Genomic DNA, 22551 nt, shown 5'->3' with positions numbered 1-22551 from the left:
AACCCACTGGGGGAGACTGCCGCTATGCTAATCGTTGATAATCTGTATCGAGTTTTTTGGTATATGTATTTTATTTTGTGGGTTGTGCACCAACCTAGAAAGTACGTGATTGGCAATTGCCGTAATACCCAATGTACAAGTTGGTGCGATAGATCTCACCTGAATCCTAGCATCCATTTGCGTGTACATAGATGCTTACTTCGCTCTCTCTTCTACATAGAGTATATCTTTTACTAATATTTTCTTGTCGGGTTACCCCTCCAAGCTTAGGCTTAGTCCAATAAGGGAAATTATGTTTCCTAGAAAATAGTACTAGATTGTTTTTTTCTACCGAAACAAATCCTTTAGGCAATCTGGCTAAATGATATGGAGAGAACTCGCACGATATTTCACTAATAAAATACAATATTGAGATCAGAGCTCGCCAGCTATCGAAATAATTTTTCACGGTCACTTGAGACACGCTAAGTAGTCGTTGAACAAGCAGAGTAGCGCATAATGTTTTAACTATTTGATGTTAGCAATATATTTTGTTTTAATTGTCAAGCAATAAAAAAATATTTTCATATTAAAAACGAGCTAATTGTTGAGTGTCAACAAATATGCGTACATACGTCTTGTCTCGGTGCTCGTTAATTATCAACTAAACCACTACGATGATTTTACTCTTACGAACATAGCCAGTTTCAGTTTTGGTGACTGCTAATCTAGAGTACGAAGATCGAAGTTTAATAAAATGTTTCGGAATCATTTAAGCATAACATCCGGGTAACCTCGGAACCCATAACATTTCAGAATTGCTTTCGTGATAAACTCGACCTCATTTTGAGATCAGTTTGAGACTATTTATGGATACTACTAAGATTTTTTCAAGAGCTATTTGGAGATTTTTCGGTGATAATCCTCACAAAAAGACTTCATTGTGGTTTTATATTTAGATCACTACGGAACTATCCGGGGTTTAATTAGAAAGTCTTTCGGGACTGTCATATTGTGGCGGTTGGTAAACCCAAAACCCCCCATCTTAATCCACCAATGTCTTAGGCGCTGGAAAATATGTTCAAAAGTGGGCTCAGGTAAAGTGGTAAAGTAAATGAATTATAAAATGTGTGAGGCATAAGGATGCATATACATTTGTATTAACATATATGCACATACATATGCATGTTTATATAAGTATGAAGTTCAGTGGGAAAAAAGTATATGCACTTGACTGACAAACTTATTACGTAGAGGTATTTACAGTAATCCGGTTAAGGTATGCAATTTTTTTAGCGCGTTCCATTACTTCATTGAACGCCTTTATAGATGGACTATTAAGAAAGTAGTTTAGTTGGTTCAACGATAGTTATTATTGCAGATCTAAGGGTTAGATAAAAGAGCAAAGAAGCATTTGCTAATTTGCTGCTGTCAAGCAAATGGCGGATGAACAATGAAAAAGCGGTCAGGGAAGGGCAATTCGCAAATCGCATGGGGAATTATTTCGGCCTCAATTAAGTGCCCTATAGACATTGTATTACGAATGTGAATATACAGCAGCAAACACGAAAAGCGAAGTGGAAATTTTTAACAAATTTCGTCAGTTAAGCTCCTTTTTCTGTTTTCGGTAATTTAAGAAAAGCTTCAATGAATTCTGTAACTTAACCCATTCCGGCAGCCAAACTCTTAGAAGCTTTTGAAAAAAATTCAAAAATTTTACGATAGTTCGATATTTTATTTAGAGTTCTCTGAATTTAAGAGTATGCAGTTTTGTAGCAAAATCAATTTTAGTTCAGCAAAGTACAAGTGAAAAGCCTCTCGTCATTTAATTTTTCGACAATTTTTTTCCGCAGGGTGATTTGTTATTTCCCTCTACATGAAAGGCACATATGTAGCTTTATTTTGTAGCAAATAATCTCTAGAGCACTCTTCGGTTCAATGAGAAGATAACGCTGCAGTTGTCATAAGTGAAAAGTACCTTTAAAAAATTTGTTCTTCGATAGATCGGGCCGTTCGGGATATACTAATCTAGGCATCTAATATCGGAATGACTGAAAACGCGGTAAATTCAGATATGGTATTGATTACTTAGGTACAAGGTTCCAAATAGGTACAGGGCCAAAGCTAGGTTGATTAATCGGGAGAGGCACAGAATATCCAGGAACCGATCCAGAAAGAAAGTTTTCGTGGAAGCTCAACGTGGAGGAAGAGTGAAGAAGGCCTCAACGGCACTTAATGCATCGCGCTCTCCTTCTCTCTCTTTCTCTCTCTCTCTCTCTATTCTATACGTTCGAGTCCTTGATTGGTGGAAGGTCAGAAAAAAAAGAACCAACCTCAAATAATTGAATGAGGTATACAGACTATCAGTGCTTAACATTATAAATAAATTTATATAAATGCATGGCGCGATAACCTCCGAAAAGGTTTTAGGGCGAGCGTCTCTACCAATTTACGTCGTGCTCCTTTTAGTATTTGATAGAAATTGGTGGGAGGGGGCCTACAAATTTTACGCCAACTCTAAACGGCATCTGTAAGGTAAATGAGTTTTCACTGTGAAGCTTTTTATGGCAGAAATAGCATGGGTCGATCCCGCTTAGAAAAACTTTGTTCTATTTGAAAAAAACTTGTTTCTAAATTTTTATTGTTGAACCCAGGATCTTCGGTGTGGTAGCCCTGAAAACAACCTCGACGTCAGACGAACCTTTCAAAGTAATATAAGCAATAGGGTCTGCGGTATAGTGTGCTGATCCCGGAACATATAGATCCTACAAGGTGCCAGTGATCTTGGGTTTTCCGGCGAAGGTAGTAGCCGCAACCATGGTAGTAGAAATACTGGAAAAATTAGATAAAGATGCAAAAGCGTCACTTTTTATATTAAAGCCCAAGCCGCAACAATAATCTCACATAACACAACATCTGAAAAAGTGAAAGAGATCCTTAGAAAGGATGGCTATAGAGAGAAGCATACATCTTTATTGAGTTCCAGGGTATACGGGCATAAATGGGAATGTAAAAGCGGGTGAGCTAGCCAAAGCTTGCCTCGTAGATGATACAATCAAATTGAACGATATTAAAATAATGCGAAAATTGTACATGATTGACAAAGGTCGATATACTAAAGTGTCGAAGATCATGTTTTACAACCTAAGAATAATACACTAACTTACGCTTATCACAAAAAAGAAAGAACTGTGGACTCATGACCGGTAGTCTAACTGGATACTTCCTTCTGGTATTACATGCTTCTGAATTAGATCTAGTCAGTGATGTTAGATGTAGGAAATCTGGGATTTAGAAGAGCATAATAGAGTACATTTTGTGGTCGGACCCTGCGCTTGCTCGGCTAAAATTTTAGTTATTAGGATCTAGATGAAGCAAGTTGCAATGGTCCTAGAAAGGTATCAGTAATTGCAAAGACGACAGCGTTATTTTATATTCTAGGTCCTGATTTTTGATAGAGTTTTTCAGTTTCGCCGTTAAACAAACTTCTGGTAACACTATGGATTCACTCAGTATATGTGAGGTCCCAATGAACCGGACAGTTCAACTTAACTTAAGCTAACCTTCTTTTCTTCTTCTTCATAATATTCACATTTAATCCTCTTAACCCTTCATTATTCTTACTTTCGCCATTCTTTTCCGATGCCACTCTATTTTTGCTTATTTCGTTAATTTCCGTCAACTGATTTGATGTCAGATTGCGCTCATATTAACTCAACCGTGTAAATATTTCAGAATGTTCACCAAGTTCACAAAATGAATTGCTGAATTTCACCATACCGTGAGCAAAGATATTTACACATTAAAAATTGTAAACCTACTAACTGTTTTATGCCAATAATAGTTTTAAACCCCTTCCAATATCAATGAGTCATTTTAGATACATATTCACTTTACTGCAACCAACTGACAATTTTATTTAATTTCATGTATATGCACACACCCGTAAACCTGCTCGAAAAATGTCACACACACACCACTGCAAAATGGCAAAACTCTAATTGAATTGGAAACCGGATTGCTCTACGTAAATGTTAACAACTTGGCTGCTGATGGCAACTTGCGTGATGCATGCAAATGTGTAAATTTTACTGCTGCTGCTGCCGGCTGATAATGTGAATTTCCAATGAAACATCAATACACATCGAATGTAATGTAATGGTAATAATTTGACTAAATGCAGCCAAACTGGATGGCGTGAAAACGTATATGCGCATGCGTCGAGTGCCCAATCATTTGCAGGTGAAAGTCATTAAATGGTTCGATTACCTGTGGCTCACGCAAAAATGTTCCGATGAGGAGCGAGCTGTATCCTGTCTTCCTGATAAATTAAAGGTAAATATTATTTAAATACTCTTTAGGCACATTTCATATAATTCTCAAATAGATATCCTTACATAGATTGGAGTGATTTCAAGAGTGGTAGAATAATCAAATAGGCAGCTTTAATCGAAATTTCCACATTCAACAAATAGCACGTAAGAACGATGCTGTAATTTGACTACCATAATGTTACTTAGCTTTTTGCTGCAGTGAAATATTTCTAGAAATTAGTACTCAGTTTATTAACTACATTATATACAGCAGCGAGCATGAAAATAGCAGTGACAATTTTTGTAAAACTTCGTTTATTCAATTTTAATTTTTAAAATATTTACGGTCGCACGTGAAGCGTTAGGCCAGGGTCCTCCCGGGCTCATTTGGTGATCATTGCGGTATCATTTCGGCATTTTTTTTGGGGACTTTCTAAGGACTGTATTCAGTAAGCGTGTCTTTTGAAATGTACTTTTCTCTTACAGATAAATTATATGAAGAAAAATTTTACATTTTAAAACTCACACTTACTCAGCCTACTGCCAGGTGTCCTCCCAGGATCATTTCGGAGTCAGTTCGGAATGATTCCTTGTGGTACTCCCGGGGAAATGTGAGGCTAATTTCGGAATAATTTTTGAAACTCCCTTGGAATCTTCCCAGGGTCCTTCTGGATAAGTTTCAGGATGATCTTTGGACCCCCTTGAGGTCCTCTCGGGTCACTTGAGAAACCTTTCTCTTGGGTAGGGCTTTAGTGGGCTCCATTGGGTCCTCCCGTGGTAATTTTGGTGTAATTTCTGGATGAGTTTTAGATTTCTTGGAACATTCGCGGCATACTTTTTGGGCTAACTTTAGAATGATTTCGCGTATTCCATCGGGGTCGTTCTGGAGAAGTTTCGGGACGATTTTGGGGACTCTCCTCCCGTGGTTATTTGGGGATCACTTCAGAAAAAAATCGCTGTTTTATTTTATCATTAACCAATATTTAGTTCCTATCACAATCTGTTCTTTTCTGCATATTTCTCTTTTGTAATAGAAACTGTTCAAACCAATTTATTATATGTTTTCGAAAAAAACTTTAAATTTTGAACTATATATTTAGAATTTTTGAGAATGCATTTTTCCGCCTAACCGATTCTAACTTAAACTTTGGCAGATTAGAATTTAATGGGCTATACAACTGCATACTAAGAAAAATTCGGAATAGTTTAAATAAAAAGTTCGAAGTTCTCGAATTGCATTGCTATTTTCGTGTTCGTTGCCATATATAGACGAATTAAACAAACAAAAATTTTTTTTATATATCCGATTTAATGAGAACGGAATGGTGTACTAAGTTTGTTTTAAAAGAGAAGGAATATACCCACCAATAAGTATATAGAATTGATCTGAATGACGATCTGCGTTAATTTAGCCATGTCTGCCTGTCTGTCTGTAAAAAGGCAAGCTAGTCCCTATATATATTTTTGAGATATCTTCATGAAATTTGGCATCCTCCCTCCGCCTTTCTCTTTCTTTGCGTTATTTTCTCCCACTTTCTTTTCCCTCACTTTTCCTTTCTCAAAGTTCCTTTCCATTTGCCTCCCCTGCTCCATTAATTCCTATCTCTCTATCTTGGTTAAAATCTAACCTCGTTTTTTTCTCTCTAGCTCTGCTTATTCTTCTTCATCCTTTATTCCTTGAACCTATGCCAGTCCTAGCCCCAGCACATGCCCAAATACAAACAGTTTATATAATAAAATTAAAGACTGTACCACCCTCATAATAGCTCACAAAATTTCATGAGAATCGGCCGAGCCGTTTCAAAGGAGTTGAACCACAAACACCCCGATATGAGAATTTCGTTATATGAGAAGCCTCATACACCTAATTGTTAAGATTTTATGAATTTTTCAAACTTCGTCAGATTATTGTACACAGCCCTTCATAAAAGGAATGTGGTCTCCGATACAGCCGAAGACTGTGCCGTTCTTACTGACTTTACTTACACTTATTGATTAATATAAATATTTTTCGTATATTTTCAGGCTGAAATAGCAATTAACGTCCATTTAGATACACTTAAGCGAGTTGAAATTTTTCAAAATACTGAAGCGGGGTTCCTGTGCGAATTGGTGCTACGGTTGAGGCCTGTACTATTCTCACCCGGTGATTATATTTGTCGAAAGGGTAAGTTTATCACATATATACGTCCATACAAACAAAAACATTTATAGGGCTGTAGTTTCGGAAAAAAAGTTACTTGGATAAGATTTATTTTTCCGATATCCCTCCCCTTAATATAGTTTGCCTTAGACCGTGTTAGCGTTTTGTACCTTCTGAGATAAAAAAGAGGCTTGCAGTGAAGATGATTTTTCCTCATATCATCCACTTTGAGATTATGTACAGTAAACTTGTCTTACGTTCGCTCTGAAAACTCGATATCGCATTCAATCATAGGTATGCTTAAGGAAATTCGATAACATATCTACTTTCAGAAGCTCCGTACTTGGATGTGACCCAACGAACTTCTGTTGACAAAGATCGGTACACTGATGACTGGGAATGTACTATCCTGGAGCCTCTGACTGCTCTCTCTATGGCAAAGACATACGCCTGGAAGTCCTTGCATGACTCAAAATCGGTACGATTGATTTACCCGTAGATGCCTTGAGTACATTCCAGTTCTAGTTCTAGGATCTTAGGATCTGTACCTAAAAGCCCTTTTGTGGACAATACCTGCAAGAACAGTTGTAGAAATGAAAAGTTACGTTGAACCCTTCATCAAGTGTGCTGCTCACTGCACCTGACATACCCAGGCATTCTACTTTTTTGATGTTTCCAACTCTCTGTTGATTGCTCTCTTTGACTGGCGCCTTCCACCAGACAAGAGCTTCATACGTTATTATCGGTTCATGGACTGTGCTGTACATGCCATAGATGATATGCAATGACAGACCCCAGTAGCTTCAGAAAGCCCTTTTTTATGTGTAGTATACTGCCAGAGTTTTTATTTAACCTCGCGTCACGGCTCCCATTCCAGGTTAATTTTGAGTCGAGCGTTATGTCAAGATATTTGGCGCCAGGCGAGATATTTATGGCTGTGCCATTTAGCCTCGTTAAGTTAAAGAAGGGGATTTTTGTAATTATTGTGAAAAGTATTAGTTTCGCCTCAGTCGTAAGCGTCTGCAGCTAACCTTTTTACTTTTACCTAAAGATTTCCAATATTTCAGGAACTACCAGTATCCGAACCACATTTATTAACAGAATTTAAAACCCCCTTCTTTGTATAGCCCATTATTTAAATGCAAACAAATTATAAGCAAACCTTTGTAGGTTTTATGAACCCGTCTACAAACAAATAAGATTCCCTTCTCGTGCGTTTTTAGCTCAAATGCCCCATCCAATGTTGCCATAGTCCACATTTATTGAGCCAAGTATTAAGTACTGCAGCCGCCGTGGTGAGGTGGTAGCGTGCTCCACCTATCACGCCGAGGGTCCTGGGTTCTACGCGATTTAGTATCAAAAATTTATTAAAAAAGTTTGTTCTAATTACAAAGATGTTTTTGGAATTCTGAAAAATGTTTTTACAAATAGCTGATGTTGCTTTGCTCCGTACTTAAACCCTGGAGCTTCGTTGTGCTTGGCGGTGCACGCTTCTACCACACCACTGCCACGGAATAATAAGAAAGTTAATCTGGGTGCTCGGTAAAATCTGAATAAAAAGATATATATAAAAAAATGATTAAATGCTATCATAACATCATGTCATATGCAAATCCTACTAGAAAATGCGCGAACATAACCAACGCTAATTCAGTACTAGGTGTTGTTACTCTGACAACTGGCTGCTTTTTCTTGACTGTTTTTTCATGATTACTTCCCATACAATGCCTTTGTATAACAATTTCTCAGTTACTCGAAATCACTGAACATTTTATTTTGCTTTGACATTCTTCTGCACGGCGAATTAGTTAAGTTTGCTTTGCCATCATTTTGGAGCCTAACTGTGATGCAACTTCAACCAAAACATTGATTACGATACTATAAAAATTTAACAAAGGAAAAGGTAGCTATGAAAAATAGACGAAGCAAAAATTAAATGCAAAAGAAAAAAAAATTGCTAGATCATATCACATCTTCAAACCATCATATGATACCATATCATATCATATAATTATATCACATCAAATCATTACCAGAAATTACAAAACTAGGCTTCAAGCATGCAGCACACGGGTGCACAAAAAACGACGGTACAAGAATAAGATTTGTAATCATCCCACATTTCTTTCTTGAAATTGATGAAAGTGCGTTTTTCAGTGGTGATGAGGTCGGCAGATCGCTCCAGCGAAAGGAGTATAGTTAGGTGGTCGGCCAATGCTACCAGCGATTGCCAGTTGACGCAGTTTACTAGTCCTGCGCTCACGATTGAAAAATCTGGCGAACTGTGACAGCTTCCTACCATACGAATGGGGATGTATCCGTTTATCGTGCAGAACGCCACTTCTTCTATTTGGTCCGCCAACAACTCGCACCTGCTGTCCGCCTGAAGGTTAGAATTCCATCGATCGTGGTGGGCATTGAAATCGCCTAAGATAATGCGATTATCGCCAGTGAGTAGTGCGCTGATGTCAGGGCAGCATCCACTGGGGCAACAGGTGACAGGAGGAACGGAGATGTTGATGATTTCTAAATTGACATCCCCTGACCGAACAGAATATGTCTTGAAATTCCAGGACACTGTCCCTGTGGCCAAGGTCAGGATCAAAAAGATTATATTGCACAGAGTGGTGGGTGATAATCGCGAGACCGCCTCCATCTCCGCTCTCGCGATCTTTCTGCAACGCAAAGCAGGTCTGCAAAGCAGATTGGCCGTGAGTTTGGTCTCTTGGATCTCTGCTATACGGATGTTATGCCGCTTCATAAAATCAACAATTTCCGCGATCGTCCCAGTGGCAGTGTAACTGCAGTATTCTGAAGTGCAACGTCGTCACTCTGGGGGAAAGTGACGGGTGAACACACCTGGTTGAGGGAGGCAAGGATGCAAGTGCTGTTGTGGGCCTGGGACTGGAAGTCCCTGGGTAAGTATTGACTCGAATTCTGCCCTACCTCTCCCGATTGTTGCCCCTCAAGCGGAGCGTGCTTTCCGCTAGTTAATTGAATCCGCTTCGGCTCGTTTTATTCCCGCCGGAAGAATCCCAGAAATCCGGCCACATTTTCCGGTGGAGGCCGCAACTCTAGCGAGAAAACGTGACCTCATAAGACAGAACGACCCCGGGAACTCCCAAATAAGGGATCTAAACTAACGCATAAGATTTCTAGTGGATCAACAGCAGCGGGCGAAATGGGAGGAGCACTTAAAGAATTGTAACCTCTCTGCCGGTGCTTGTAAGTTTTGGTCGCTATCAAACCCGACTAAGCACAATGACAAAATCTCCATCGCTTTGACGATAAAGTGCTGTCGGATGCGAAAAAATGCGCGAACCCTTTTTGCCGACAATATGTAATGCATTCTACGGTAGACGAAGTCAGACGACGGGCCAATAGACGGGCATACAAGTACAAATACAACATGTCCCCAATTACCATTACCGCCAAAGAGGTTAAAGATGACATCGCTGATGCTAAACCATCTAAATAAAGCAGTAGGCCGAGACAGCGTAGCTCTGCCGATGCTTAAAAAAACTAGGCAAAGAGGGATTTAATTATCTAGCGTATGTGCTAAACCTGTTCCTACCCACCTTCGTCATCCCCAGAAAAGGAAAATTACCAGGGTGGTTCCGCTATTAAAGCCTGAGAAACCAGCTAGCATAGGGGTTCTTATCGTTCCATATTTCTCCTATCGCCTATAACCAAGACACTTGAAACCATTCTGCTTCCCTATTTCACTGAAAATTTACGTTTTGCCAATCACCAATATGGCTTTCGAAAACTACAAAGCAGCACCACCGCGCTAAGTGCCATTAACACACAAATAATATGGGAATTTAATCAAAACTCCCACCATATTGTAACGAATTTGCTACAAATCCTCTTATTTGCAATCCTCTGCTAAGTTCGAATCACTAAACTGTTGAATAAATAACTCCAATATTGAACAATGGAAAATGGCCTTTATTAAAGTACTTCACAATAACACTTATACTTTGCTACTCGCTGGCTTAATAACCAAACTGATTGATAACTCAAATGAAACTCTCCTATTGGCCGCCAGATCGCGTGCTTAATCAAACTGATTGATAGCTCAACTCAAACTGAATTACTTCTTACTCGCCTGCCCCGCTTTTATAGTTTACGCTGCATACTTCTAGGCTCTTCGATTTCCAGAAGTTACTAGTTAGTTCGGCTACAAAATCGCCAGCCACAACTACGTGCACAAATTATTGCTCTCTCTTGTGACAACTCAGATAAGATATATGCATGTGTTTGTGCATTGCCGCTCCGATGCTCGTATACGTACATATGTGTAGACGCAATTATTTATTCGTTTATGTAGATACATAATGATTGAATTATTGATGTGAATACTGCTTGGCATGGCCTTAGCATCGCCTTAGTGATGGGATAACTTAGTGATGCTAATATCCGTGACAATATGATAGTGCTCGTTGCGTTAGACCTGTCAAAAGCTTTCGATACGGTCAACCACGGTACGTTACTGCAAGACCTGGAAGGGTCCTCCCTTCCCCAAGTCTCAAAAGGTGGACAGAAAATTATCTGTTCAATTCAGGAATATAAGATCTAAACAAATAAGAATTAAAAAAGGGTACGAAAGGGTGGTGTCATATCCCCACTTTTGTTTAACTTCTACATATCGAAGCTACCTTCACCAACAGAAGGAGTCACTTTCGTTTCCTACTCCGATGACTGACAATAATGGCCACATGCCCAGGCCCAAACATTGATAAGCTTTATATTAAAATAAACAGCTATCTCTCTGATCTCTTCAGTTTCTTCGTCTCGCGAAACCTGACGTTGTTACCGACTAAATCATCGGCGACCTTATATACAACATGGACGTCCCAAACGTCGACCATTTTGAACATTTACGTCGATGGCATTATGCTACCGACTGTTTAACACCCAAAAATTTTGGGTATACCGTTCGATCAGGGTCTACATTTTGGAAAGTATGCGCGATCTTTTGTTCCTAAAATCCAGATCCGTAATAAAATTCTCAAATCTCTTGGCGGCAGCACAAAAAACGCTCATTTTAATTTACAAAGCAGTTGGCCGGCCGATTGCATGCTAGGCGTCCCCGATATGGTCGCCAAGCCTTAGGATTACTCACTGAAGAAAATAGAGGCCTACCAAAATACTGCCTTCAGAACCACTACGGGCTGTCTTCTTTTGTCCCCAGAACACCACCTACACAATCAGGCGAGAAAATGAAATGGTGAACAAACAGTTTCTTTCGAATACCCAGAAACCTGAGCATCACAGCAGACATCTAATTGATACCGCTACACCTCCAAGGGGCTTAAGGGGTGATATCCGTAAGCATTATAAGGAAATACGGCACTTGAGAACCCAGCCGTATGAGGCAAGAAAGAACAAGCAGGTCCTCTGTGATATCAACAAACAGACGTCGGACCTTTATGTCAGAAATTGCCTGGTGAATCTAGCTGTTAAAGGAAAATATCCAGAACTTGCAGAAGAGGAATGCGCTCTCCCTAGGGAAGCGCGCGTCTTTCTAGCTCAACTTAGATCTGGATACTGTAACAAGTTAAAATCTTACCTATATAGAATCAATCTCGACATACAAAATATATGTTCGGCTTGCAATGTGTCCCCACATGATACCAACCATCTCTTAAATTGTAATGTGGAACCAACGCCTCTAACACCCCTCTCACTATGGTCCACCACTGTTGAAACAGCAAGTTTGCTTAGACTCTCGTTAGAGGACATTGATGACAATTTGTGATCGGTCGCACCTATTGGATGGGGCGAAGCACTGCTACAACAAAGACAACAGCGATATAAGAAAACATAATTCGAAGTGCTTGCGGTTGGAAAATATGAAATAAGAGATGAAAAACAATATAAGAAAAATAAAAAAAAATTTACAGCAATTAAGCATGACGTGGATGAATGCGTTTGTAACACTTCAACCATAGTAGGAGTGCGGGTTCAAATCCCACTCCCGGGAGAAAAGGCTTTGAAGAGATTTACAAGGTATAATCGAAACAGCTGTCACCTTGTCCGTCCTGATGTCACGTTGTTTAAATTTTTCCCAAATTATTAAAAAAAATCATTAAATCATATCATTTTATCATGGCTTAGCATTATTTTATTTCATATTAAAATCTTACTTGATGATGCTTTGCTCGAGACTTGAACCCAGTAGTTTCAGTATGATAGGTAGAGCATGGGGCACTTCTTACTGCGCAATTCGCTGTTTCCAATCTATATATTTCGCTTTTGCATTGATGTTGAAAAAGAGAAACGCAAATATGCTATGAATTCAAAATCACTTTCTTATTAAGAATTACTAAAATTCACAATTTTTTATGGAAAACATTCGGATAAAGCGATTTCACATAAAGTAAGCGGAAATAAGATTTTTGTTTAGAAAATGCATTCAAAAAATCAGTTTTATAAGTTTTAATATTTTTCATTGCATGTGTAGTAAACCGCTCTAAAAAATATAATACATCGCATTGCCGCAAATATTTTATATGCAGACTTGCAAAACAACGAGGAAAAATATTTATTTACGCTCGCAAATTCCCAGAAACAATTGAGTTTAAGCTAAAACGATTTGGTTTCAATGCAACCACTTGAAATTCATTTGTTCTTACTTTTGTTCTTGCCAAGGTTTAAAAATACACTCTGAAGATTAAAAACAATATTGTTATATGTTATGAGTGTATTTAATTTCACGACGCAACCCTTAATATTGAGCCGTTAAAGAAAGAAAGAAACAATAAAAATATCAACATTTGCATTTGCACACAGCATATGATGTCCTTGAAACGAACAATGAAGCCACATAACTCAATATACATCATATGTGAGAGTAATAAGTGCCCGTAATTAGCTGTTTAATAAGATACCTACCTGAGCTATGCCACGCATATCGGGTCTTTTAAATCATTAAGCGCACCTGATTTTTATTTACCTAAGCATAGCTTGGAAATAACTTCAAGCACAACAAGCGCGTTGCCTTTGATTGCAAATATAAAAACCCATAGGAGCTATGTGAGTACCTGCGCGTGTATAAAATTTGCTGATCATAGCACTATCGGACCATTCTAAATTCAACACTTAGTGCGAGCAGTCATATCTGTATAAAATCAAAGTGAGCGCATTAAAATGGATCTCTACACAGCATTGCGTTTGCTATACAACAGAGAAAATTATGGAATGAGCCAACTTGTAAAAATGGAAAGCAACAGTGATTTGAGTTATACTTCAAGATCGCAATCGCCGAAATATATCAAGCAAGAAAATGTCGAAGAACATTACGCACCAAATGTAACTTCATTTCAACATCAAAATCTGCGAGAGATTTGCAAGGGCGCACATATTCGCCTGCGTGAAGAAGATGAAGTATCAATCGATATTAACAAGTTAATACAAGTACAAACGGAGCCACTGGACCTTTCCGTAAAAAAATATGTTCATCACCTAAGTACGAATAAAACAGCAGGGGCAGCAGCAACACAAGAATTTCACGCGCAACCAAATCATCAAAACAACAAAAATGATGCATATGTAACGATTGGTCCAAACGCTACACAGATTCCCACACACAAATTCAATGAAATCGATTGGACGTCGGTAACTACAGCAACTCGCTGTTTATTGCTTGCCATCTTTTCGAGAGACATCCTTGCTACACACACTCTAAGTGGACAGCCTTCGCACGCGTTTCTTGGTCGTGAACGTCCGCGTAAGAGTCAGCTTGATGCAAATAAAGTTTGTGATATAATTCACTGCATCGTTGGGAGATTGAAGTGCACCCGAAGTGAGGTACGTCGTTGTATTACAGCTAAATGTGCGCAAAGTGCTAAATCAATTAAACGCACACAAAAGGCGCGTTTGGAGAAGGCGCTGAAAAGGGAGCAACTTCACAATGAAATGTGAAAAAATATGCATACATGTAATTTTTTTATATTTCCATTAAATTTAGATGTTTTGTATATTAATTGCTTTTGGCTAGATTTAATTCTTAATAAATAATGTAAATATTTATTTAAAAAATAAAACATACAAACACTGCCGAGAGGCGACCCCACTTAGAAAAATTTTATTCTAATTGAAAAACATCATTTATAAAATTTTGATGGACTGGTGCATTTAGTTCTACAAATTAATAAGATGGTCATAAATTGCTAGCAGTTAATTTGTTCGACCTTTGATTTTGATTAGCATAGAAATACATATTTACTAGCATACCTGTCAGATGTTGTTCTGCCCTAATGTTTGTCTTTTGCATAAGTTTTAAGAAGTTTTTACCTCCCATTTTCCTTATAATTTTATTATCTGCTTCCCCTATCTTTCTCTTTCGCTGCATTTTTTTCCCCTCTCCGTATTTTCCCTCGCTTCTTGTATACTCCATTTCTTCTTATCTCTCTATCTTCATATAAGTCTATCTCTTTCTCAGTCTCTACCTCTTTTTGTCTTTTCTCATCTCTCTAGTTTTTCTTATTCTTCTCCATTCCCTATTCCCTGTTACAGTCTCAGTCGATTTCTTGTTCATTTCCGTCGGGGCAAAGGACTATGCACCAAACTTCAGGCAAATCGTCCCATGAATATAATTTGTTCGAAAAGGTCGGTCTTAGGTCTACTTTCCGGAAGGAGCTTCACAAGAACACTCTTCGGGTGCTGTGGCGCGATCTGGAAAATTTTAATTAAAACTAGTGCAGTAGTTCCGGAGTCCATAAGCGTCATACAAACATACATCCGTCTTTATATATTGAGATATGTAGTTAGATTATATATTTTTATTGCAGAAATATTAGCATATTCATACATACGTACCGAAAAATAAAATATTTTTTTAAGAATTTAAAAGAAATGTTTTAAATTTTTAACGAAAGTGTATTTTTAAGAGATGTACGTATTCTTAACCACTTATGTTGCATTAACTTAGCAACACACATAAAAATATACAAACACATGTCAAGCTGAATAACGCTAGCGAATGCGGGCTTTTTTCACCATTCGATGTAATCCAACATGTATGTTTGTATGTGACACTGTCCCACTCAAAGCAAGTTTGCTCGCACAGCTCAAAGCGAACAAACACACGCACTACCTGTTTTGGGAAAAATATTACTTCTGTTTGAATAATTTTACTGATATTAAGGACGAATCATGTACGTAGTTAAATATTTCAAAGTTTTACAGTAAAAAAGATATATTGAAATCGATCTATCCGTTTTGAATTTATAGTTGTGTAAACAAATATTGTATGATTTTTTACTACATTTTGGCAATTTTCGCGCCCTATAATATATGTATATACCTTCAGATGTCCATCTCACGTATCGAAGCTTTCAAATACAAAAAACCGTTTTAAAATCGGAGCATTCTATGCGAAGTGATGAGCTACAACCATATTTTGTGATTTTATTTTATAAAATTTATAGGAAAGCTAAACATATATAAATATATCTATCATTGGCAGGTAAAGAAATTTTATCAAATTATTCGTTGCTGTCTGTATGGCCGAACTTTTGTCGAGAGATTCTACATCAAGTTTTGCGCACTTTTAACGATACTGATCGCCACATCCTTTTTCTTCCTGGCTCGATTTTCGACGGTTTCCCTTTTTTCAAAATCTTTGCTTTCAGCAAGCGCCGATATCGCTTAGTTTGCCTCAACTCAGGCGCGTTGGGTGGGTTTAAGTTTTTCCTCAAATAATGTGCATAATTCCTTTCGAATCACTTTTGGGTGACACGTCAACGAAACTGAATGCCTCAATCTTCAAAGTATTACAGTGTTCACTAATAAAAAATATTGAGAAAGGCCGTTGATTAATGAGATAAGTGATTTTGGAACAATATCATGAAGTTGCGGAAGCGTATCTGGGAAGTTTTTAAAACGAAAAATCGAGATAGACGGTATTCGGCCCCAAGTCCCAGCAATTGTTTATGTATACGAAGGGTTGAGGGGTGGACTCATTGAGCATAGAAAGGCTAGGTTAGGTAAGATTGAACTAGATGATCCGTGGCCACATCACATAGACTGAATAAGTCCATAGTGTAAGCAACGGTTTGCTCAATGACCGGACTGAAAGACCATGTCAGAAACCAGAACCTGTAACAGTAAATAACTCCCTTCTCTTGGCAAATACTAGAAGCTTTTTAGGACATATGCTACTTGGTGCTTCTAGATCTGATAGCAGCACCACACCTTATAGCTTGAGTTTTAGCCTGGCGAGCGCAGGGAATGAGTATAAAGCACGCTCGATCGTTTCCTTCTCCAATCTGCAATTCCTTCATCTGTTATCACTGACAGGGCCTAATTTAAGGGAATGTTAATCCAGAATGTAGGGTTGAGGGAGTCACTGCAATGAGCCACTGTACACACTTTTCAATGATAAGAGTAACTTGGTTATTCTGATGCTGTAATACTTACACATGATCTTCGCCACTTACAGCCCTGCGTTTGTTCGATCATGTACACATCTTGCGTTCTCTTCATTTCGCTCAATCTAATTGGGATGTTTAAAGGGCAATTTTCGATGGATACGCTCTTTTTAGCTATTTCATTCGCGTTTTCATAACAATCTATTACCTTATGCCCTGGCATCCAATGAAGATGTATATTTCATCCTATCCCGATTCTTTTCAGGGATTGCTTATACTCTAACACCTTATTGGGCGTTGTGTTATGAGAGATAGTTGTATTTGTAGCTGATTCGCTGTGAATGTAAAAATTTATGCGGCTGCAGTTTAAGTTACTTTCTTCCAGTGTTTATACCGCTTAAGTCGTGGCAACAGCTTCCACTTGAAATTACAACAGTGATCCGGTATATTTTTGGATCTTTTTTCGGGTCTGTTTATTTCATGGCAGGGAGTATGCTATCAGAGCCCAGAACTTAAACTTACAAAAAGTCTCCACCGCCCATTCGATCTTGATATCGGTCAACAAGCGCGACACTACCAGCTTCGTGTTCGAAATGTAAGTGCAATCTGTTGTCTCATCTGAATCATCTTCAGGTGTGAGGTATATAGTGCCTCAAAAAAATATTCCCTACTACGAAATTATTCCGAATGAACTGTGTTCCTCCTTGCTAGAACTCTCTTCAACCGCGCAGTTTCACTGGAGGACATGATGTCCGCGCAGATATTTTATTTGTTCATGATACGCTCTTCCGTACTCAAAATTTCACGCTTGTAGATCTTAAACATATTACTATACTCGTTAGGCTTTAGTATAAGTTAAAAGAATGTGTAACACACTTATAGCATTTATTCATATATGAGTCATTAAATATATAGTCTAAGATCCAGTGACTGCCATACCTCCGTCATTTTATAAAAGTTGAAATTTCGCCAGTGCATACTCCTAACTGAAGCAGGGTGCTTGGTCTTTTATAAAACTTGAGTCATAGTGGCTCTAACAGATAAACTGCAAAAATTTTGCAGGAAAATAGACCTCTCTTTCATCATTTAATAAATACTGATTTTCATAACACATTCGGCTTCAATTAAGCTCAGTAGAGGTTGCGAGAGAATCAATTAATTTTTCCATACAAAAATTAAGAGCGGTAATTTCCGCTTTTTTTTCACTGAATAGTTTTTTTTTTTAATTTGCTGGACCTGTGCCATGAACTCCCACTATGACGGGAGTTCCCGCATTAACTTTTTTAATAGTACTTTTAGGGGTTCTATACAAATTGCCGGAGTTCATAGTGAAATAGCCAACATTCCTATCTTTGAATGTAAATACTTTAATTTATTTATATAAATGTTTATACATAAATACTATTTTTCATTAACATGGAATTTTTCAAAACATTCAGTAACGCATAGCGGCGGCTTATCAGAACAAGTTTTGCATTGAAAGCTTGTTTCTTTCCTGATTCCATTTTGTAGACATAACTTGCATCTCTTTTGATAACTTTTGTTTTTACTTGTACCCCGATATTTTGGGGGAAGGGATTTTTTCTGAGAAATGATGAGTATTCATACCAATTGAGCATGTTGCATTTTGAGTTTTTAGAGGGCGTCCACTGGATGTTACGTAATTAACAAAATCCTTGCCTTCAATTACATTGGCTGGCAGATTTTGCAAACCTTTTATCAACTCATCACGATACTCTAGACATGAGCATTTTGGATGAAATGATTTGTAAATGAAAAAGGAGTTCCATACGGACATTTCAAGGATGTGAAATAAAACCTTTTTATACCATCTTATTTGTTTTTTTTGGGACTAGAGTAATATGATAATAACTCGTCGGCTCGATCAATTCCTGCCATGTTCTCGTTATAGGCAGCAACGCCTATTGGCTTCATCTTATTTTTAGCCCATCTATTAGTAACTTCGATTAGATGTGATTGGTATGCTGTAGTTATGGAAAAAACGTCGCGTTTGTCCTTCCATTTTGTCACATACACATTTTCTGTACGCCTCCAAATAATTTCGCCCCTTTTTAGTTTCTTACTGGTTATTCATTAGGGGCTCGGCTTATGGTTGGAACATAAAGTACTGATAGTATGGGTTTTGTATTGCAATAGCTTACTACACAAATCAACGCTGGGATAATATTTATCCCTATATAAATGGTGGCCACAGTGGAGATATGGAGCCATAAGTTTTAAAACTACAGCCTTCGTTTTGGATCCCGTGGTCTCTTCAGTATATTTTCCAGCATATATTTTTACATTCAAAATATACCCATCTTCTGTAGTAGATTCGTAAAACTTTATACCATACCTAGCTTGCTCCCCCTTGTTGTATTGTCCTCTGAAAAGCATTAGCGATTAATCTAAAGACAAGTCTTTACCTGGGACGTACTCCTTCTGAATGTTTTTTATAACCAAATGAAGTATTGGCATTATTTTTTCCAGTTTGCTTCCCGAACATTTTGTTCATGACACACATGACAGCTGAAGCATCTCAGAATTTTCTGAAAATGTCTTCCAGACATTACAGCACCAAATATGGGCTGGTAGTGTAAAGCATCCTTCGAAAACATTTTCTTAATCGACGGTTTTTTGTGTTGGCCTTGCAACAAGTTTAAGCCTAAAAATTTAAGCATTTCGTTTTAGGACGCTTTCGTGTCGATGGTTTTGGGTCGTTATTCTCCAAATATATCCCATAAGCATTACTCGACGAAACCAGAAAATTAACGACGCTTTCATCAAAGAACTTTTGAAATATCATTAGTGAGGGTGAGTCACTATATATTTCACCCGAATGCCCCACGGTTCAACAAATGGGAACAATGGTATTGGCTTTGTATTTTCCTGCCAAATATCGGCACCTTCTTGACAATGTTCACCATCAAACTCACTATCCGGGCCCTCTTGCCGAGTATAGTATTCATGATTTGTTTCTTCGAATTCACTTTCAACTTCGCTGCCGTAATCAGAACTCGAACTTGATCTGCACTCATCCAATGAATTTTCGTTTTCCCATTCTCCAAAAATTTCATCCACCCAATTTTGTAAGCATTCACAAAAAAATATTCGCCATATTTTTAAAAAATTCCGTTTAGAAACAAAGTCTTTTATTTTAGTTTTACGAAAAAAAAAAAATAAACTTACAGTTTGTTTTATTGAAGGCTCTTCCAAGCAAAAAATAAACGACTGGTACGTTGAAACTTGGAACGGGGATTACCCATATTAGAACTAGTTGAACTGTGGTTTTCTTGTTATCGATAGTAGTCTAACACTTTACCAACACTACCAATGCACTGTGATACAAAGTAAACCGTTTTTGGCGGTTAAAAGTTTCGATTCAAAATGTGCGATAATTCCCGAAATTGCTTTACTGAGGCACTTGAATGACGGGAATTCCCCAGTAAAGCCGAACGTGATATATGGTCTTCGTCACGATATAAGAAGCAACTAGCCTCATTGCCACACTTTCCATAGTGGCTTTGTCCAGCCAGACACATTTCATAATGCAAAACTGTACTTTTTCATAAAGCTAAATACTTTTTCATAAGCTGAAAGTTTTTTACGGCAAAAAAAGTTTCCAAAGTTTTTTTTTAAAGATTTTGTACTCGAATTTCAGTATAGAATTGCTTAGATATTTTTTGAAGTTTAAAACGATTAAAAGTGTCTGCCTAATCAAAGCCACCATGGAAAGTGTCTGGCAATGAGGCTAATTGCTTCTTATATCATGGTGAAAACCATGTATGAAAATCAGTCTTTATAAAATGACGAAAGAAAGGTCTGTTTATCTGCAAACTTTTTGCGCTATATCTGTTAAAACCACCATCACCCAAGTTTTTAATAGACCAACGATCCTGCTTCAGTTGAGAGTACGCACAGACGAAATTTCAACTTTCATAATATGACAAAGGCAGGCAGTCACGGGCTCTTGCTCTAATATCCAGATTCGAATTTATTAACAAATATTTTTTCTCTATCTCTAATTCTGGTTCGTGCTGCAACATCACACCATCAAATGGCAACGCTTAATCCGCAATGACCGACCGAATGCACGCAATAACAATGGTATTATACACACGACGATGCTTCTATGTATGGCCCACAACTAATTGCTCATGTATCAATGTTGTTACAAATGATGTCTCTCGGTTTATGGAAACTATTATCAACTACAACAACAAATTACTGTTTCTATTTTGGTAATATTAAAAATTTAAACTCGTTAAATTCAAAAAACAAATCCAATTTATTAAAAATATATTTTACATGCTCTAAAAAAATAATATGTATGGATTCGTCGGTAAATGTTGACACATTTCCTTATTTATGTACTGGTTGTATCATAATTGTGGACTAAAAAACTTCGTATACTAACATTTTGGACACGTTATTTGTGCTACCAAAATGTTATTAAACTGTTGGTGTATTTTTGTTGTGTGTTTGTATGTATGATTAATAATGGTATTTCGTGTCAAATTCTTATGCCACTCTTCCAATACCTTCATCCACACACACAATTTCATAAATGAATAATGACATTAATGAATGAATTTGTGGCCTTAATTTACCAACACAATCAAAATGACGACCGAACCGTAAACCATAACAACTACAATTTCTCATTACCAAACAACAATTTTATGCATGGATCATACAATAATTAATCACTTGCACAAACACCTCAAATGACAACTTTGGAAACGGTATTATACCACACATTCTTCACCTTGCAACAATCGACATTAATTGCCCGCCCACCTGCTTGCTTGCCTGTTTATTGTCAATTTTCTGCGTACTATTGCTATGCACGTCTTAAACACTTGACCACCGGATGATCACATTTCCACAAACACAAAACCAATGGAACTTCTGCTTAATACAAACCTAAACAAACGTGTGAACCCCACCATCGTCCGATTGTTCAATCGAAATCATCTTGCTAATGCTTCTTTGGTCTACTGCTGGTGATTGCTCGTATAAACCCAAATTGACAACGCCTACAAACATACATATACGCATGAATACACACACGTGCGCACACACAATCACACTAATCTGTTAACAATTTTTGGCAAATAATCTTGCAGGTGAGGTTGGCAAGGAGATGTATATAGTGAATCGTGGCCGTTTACAAGTGGTTGCCGATAATGGGAAAACGGTTATGGCATCATTGAAAGCAGGTTCCTATTTTGGCGAGATTAGTATACTGAATATGGGCACAGCAGGTAAAGAACTTGGTAAATATCAGTTTTAGTGCGCCAGGCGGAACAATACGTACACGTAACTAACCAATTATGAATGAGTCCAGTTTTTTTTTTGTTCGTTTTGCTTTATCTAAAAATTTTGTGAAACTCTTTACCTGTTACTTCTTAAGTATGGCGTATCCTTCAGCAAACACAAATTTTAATTTAACAAAGAAAAGCGTTCACAGAATACTAAATTACCTGTGTAATTGTTTACTATCCTAATACAATATTAGTAGTGAAATACGCACAAATACATACATACATATATGTGTGAAGACTAAAACAAATCCGCATATTTCCTTCCGCAAATCCGTTCGTGTATGTGTTCTTTTATGTAGTTGCATAGTTGTGTGTGTGGTTTTAAATTGACTTACATCTGCTAATATCCTGATATGTTTCCTCTTGTAATTGTCTAACCTGTAGTAAATTGCCTACATGCGGTCCGAGTA

At 37.7% G+C, this 22551-nt stretch overlaps 1 protein-coding gene across 24 annotated transcripts in view; it reads left to right on the top strand.

Annotated features, from left to right (window-relative positions):
* LOC137244961 (cyclic nucleotide-gated channel alpha-3) overlaps positions 1-22551 on the top strand; it is a 978574-nt gene that overhangs the window by 902214 nt on the left and 53809 nt on the right. For 22 of the 24 annotated variants that reach the window (XM_067774813.1, XM_067774812.1, XM_067774808.1 and 19 more), the window contains 3 exons: positions 4163-4314; positions 6318-6459; positions 21944-22093. In XM_067774813.1, the coding sequence (XP_067630914.1) occupies positions 4163-4314; positions 6318-6459; positions 21944-22093 (444 nt within the window). The remainder of the gene's footprint in view (positions 1-4162; positions 4315-6317; positions 6460-21943; positions 22094-22551) is intronic. The other 2 variants (XM_067774814.1, XM_067774789.1) reach the window with 1 other exon arrangement.

This window comes from Eurosta solidaginis, chromosome 3, assembly GCF_040869045.1.
Source record: "Eurosta solidaginis isolate ZX-2024a chromosome 3, ASM4086904v1, whole genome shotgun sequence".
NCBI lineage: Eukaryota > Metazoa > Arthropoda > Insecta > Diptera > Tephritidae > Eurosta > Eurosta solidaginis.
The sequence above is the reverse complement of the archived record's forward strand: the minus strand, read 5'-3'. Positions and strand labels throughout refer to the sequence as shown.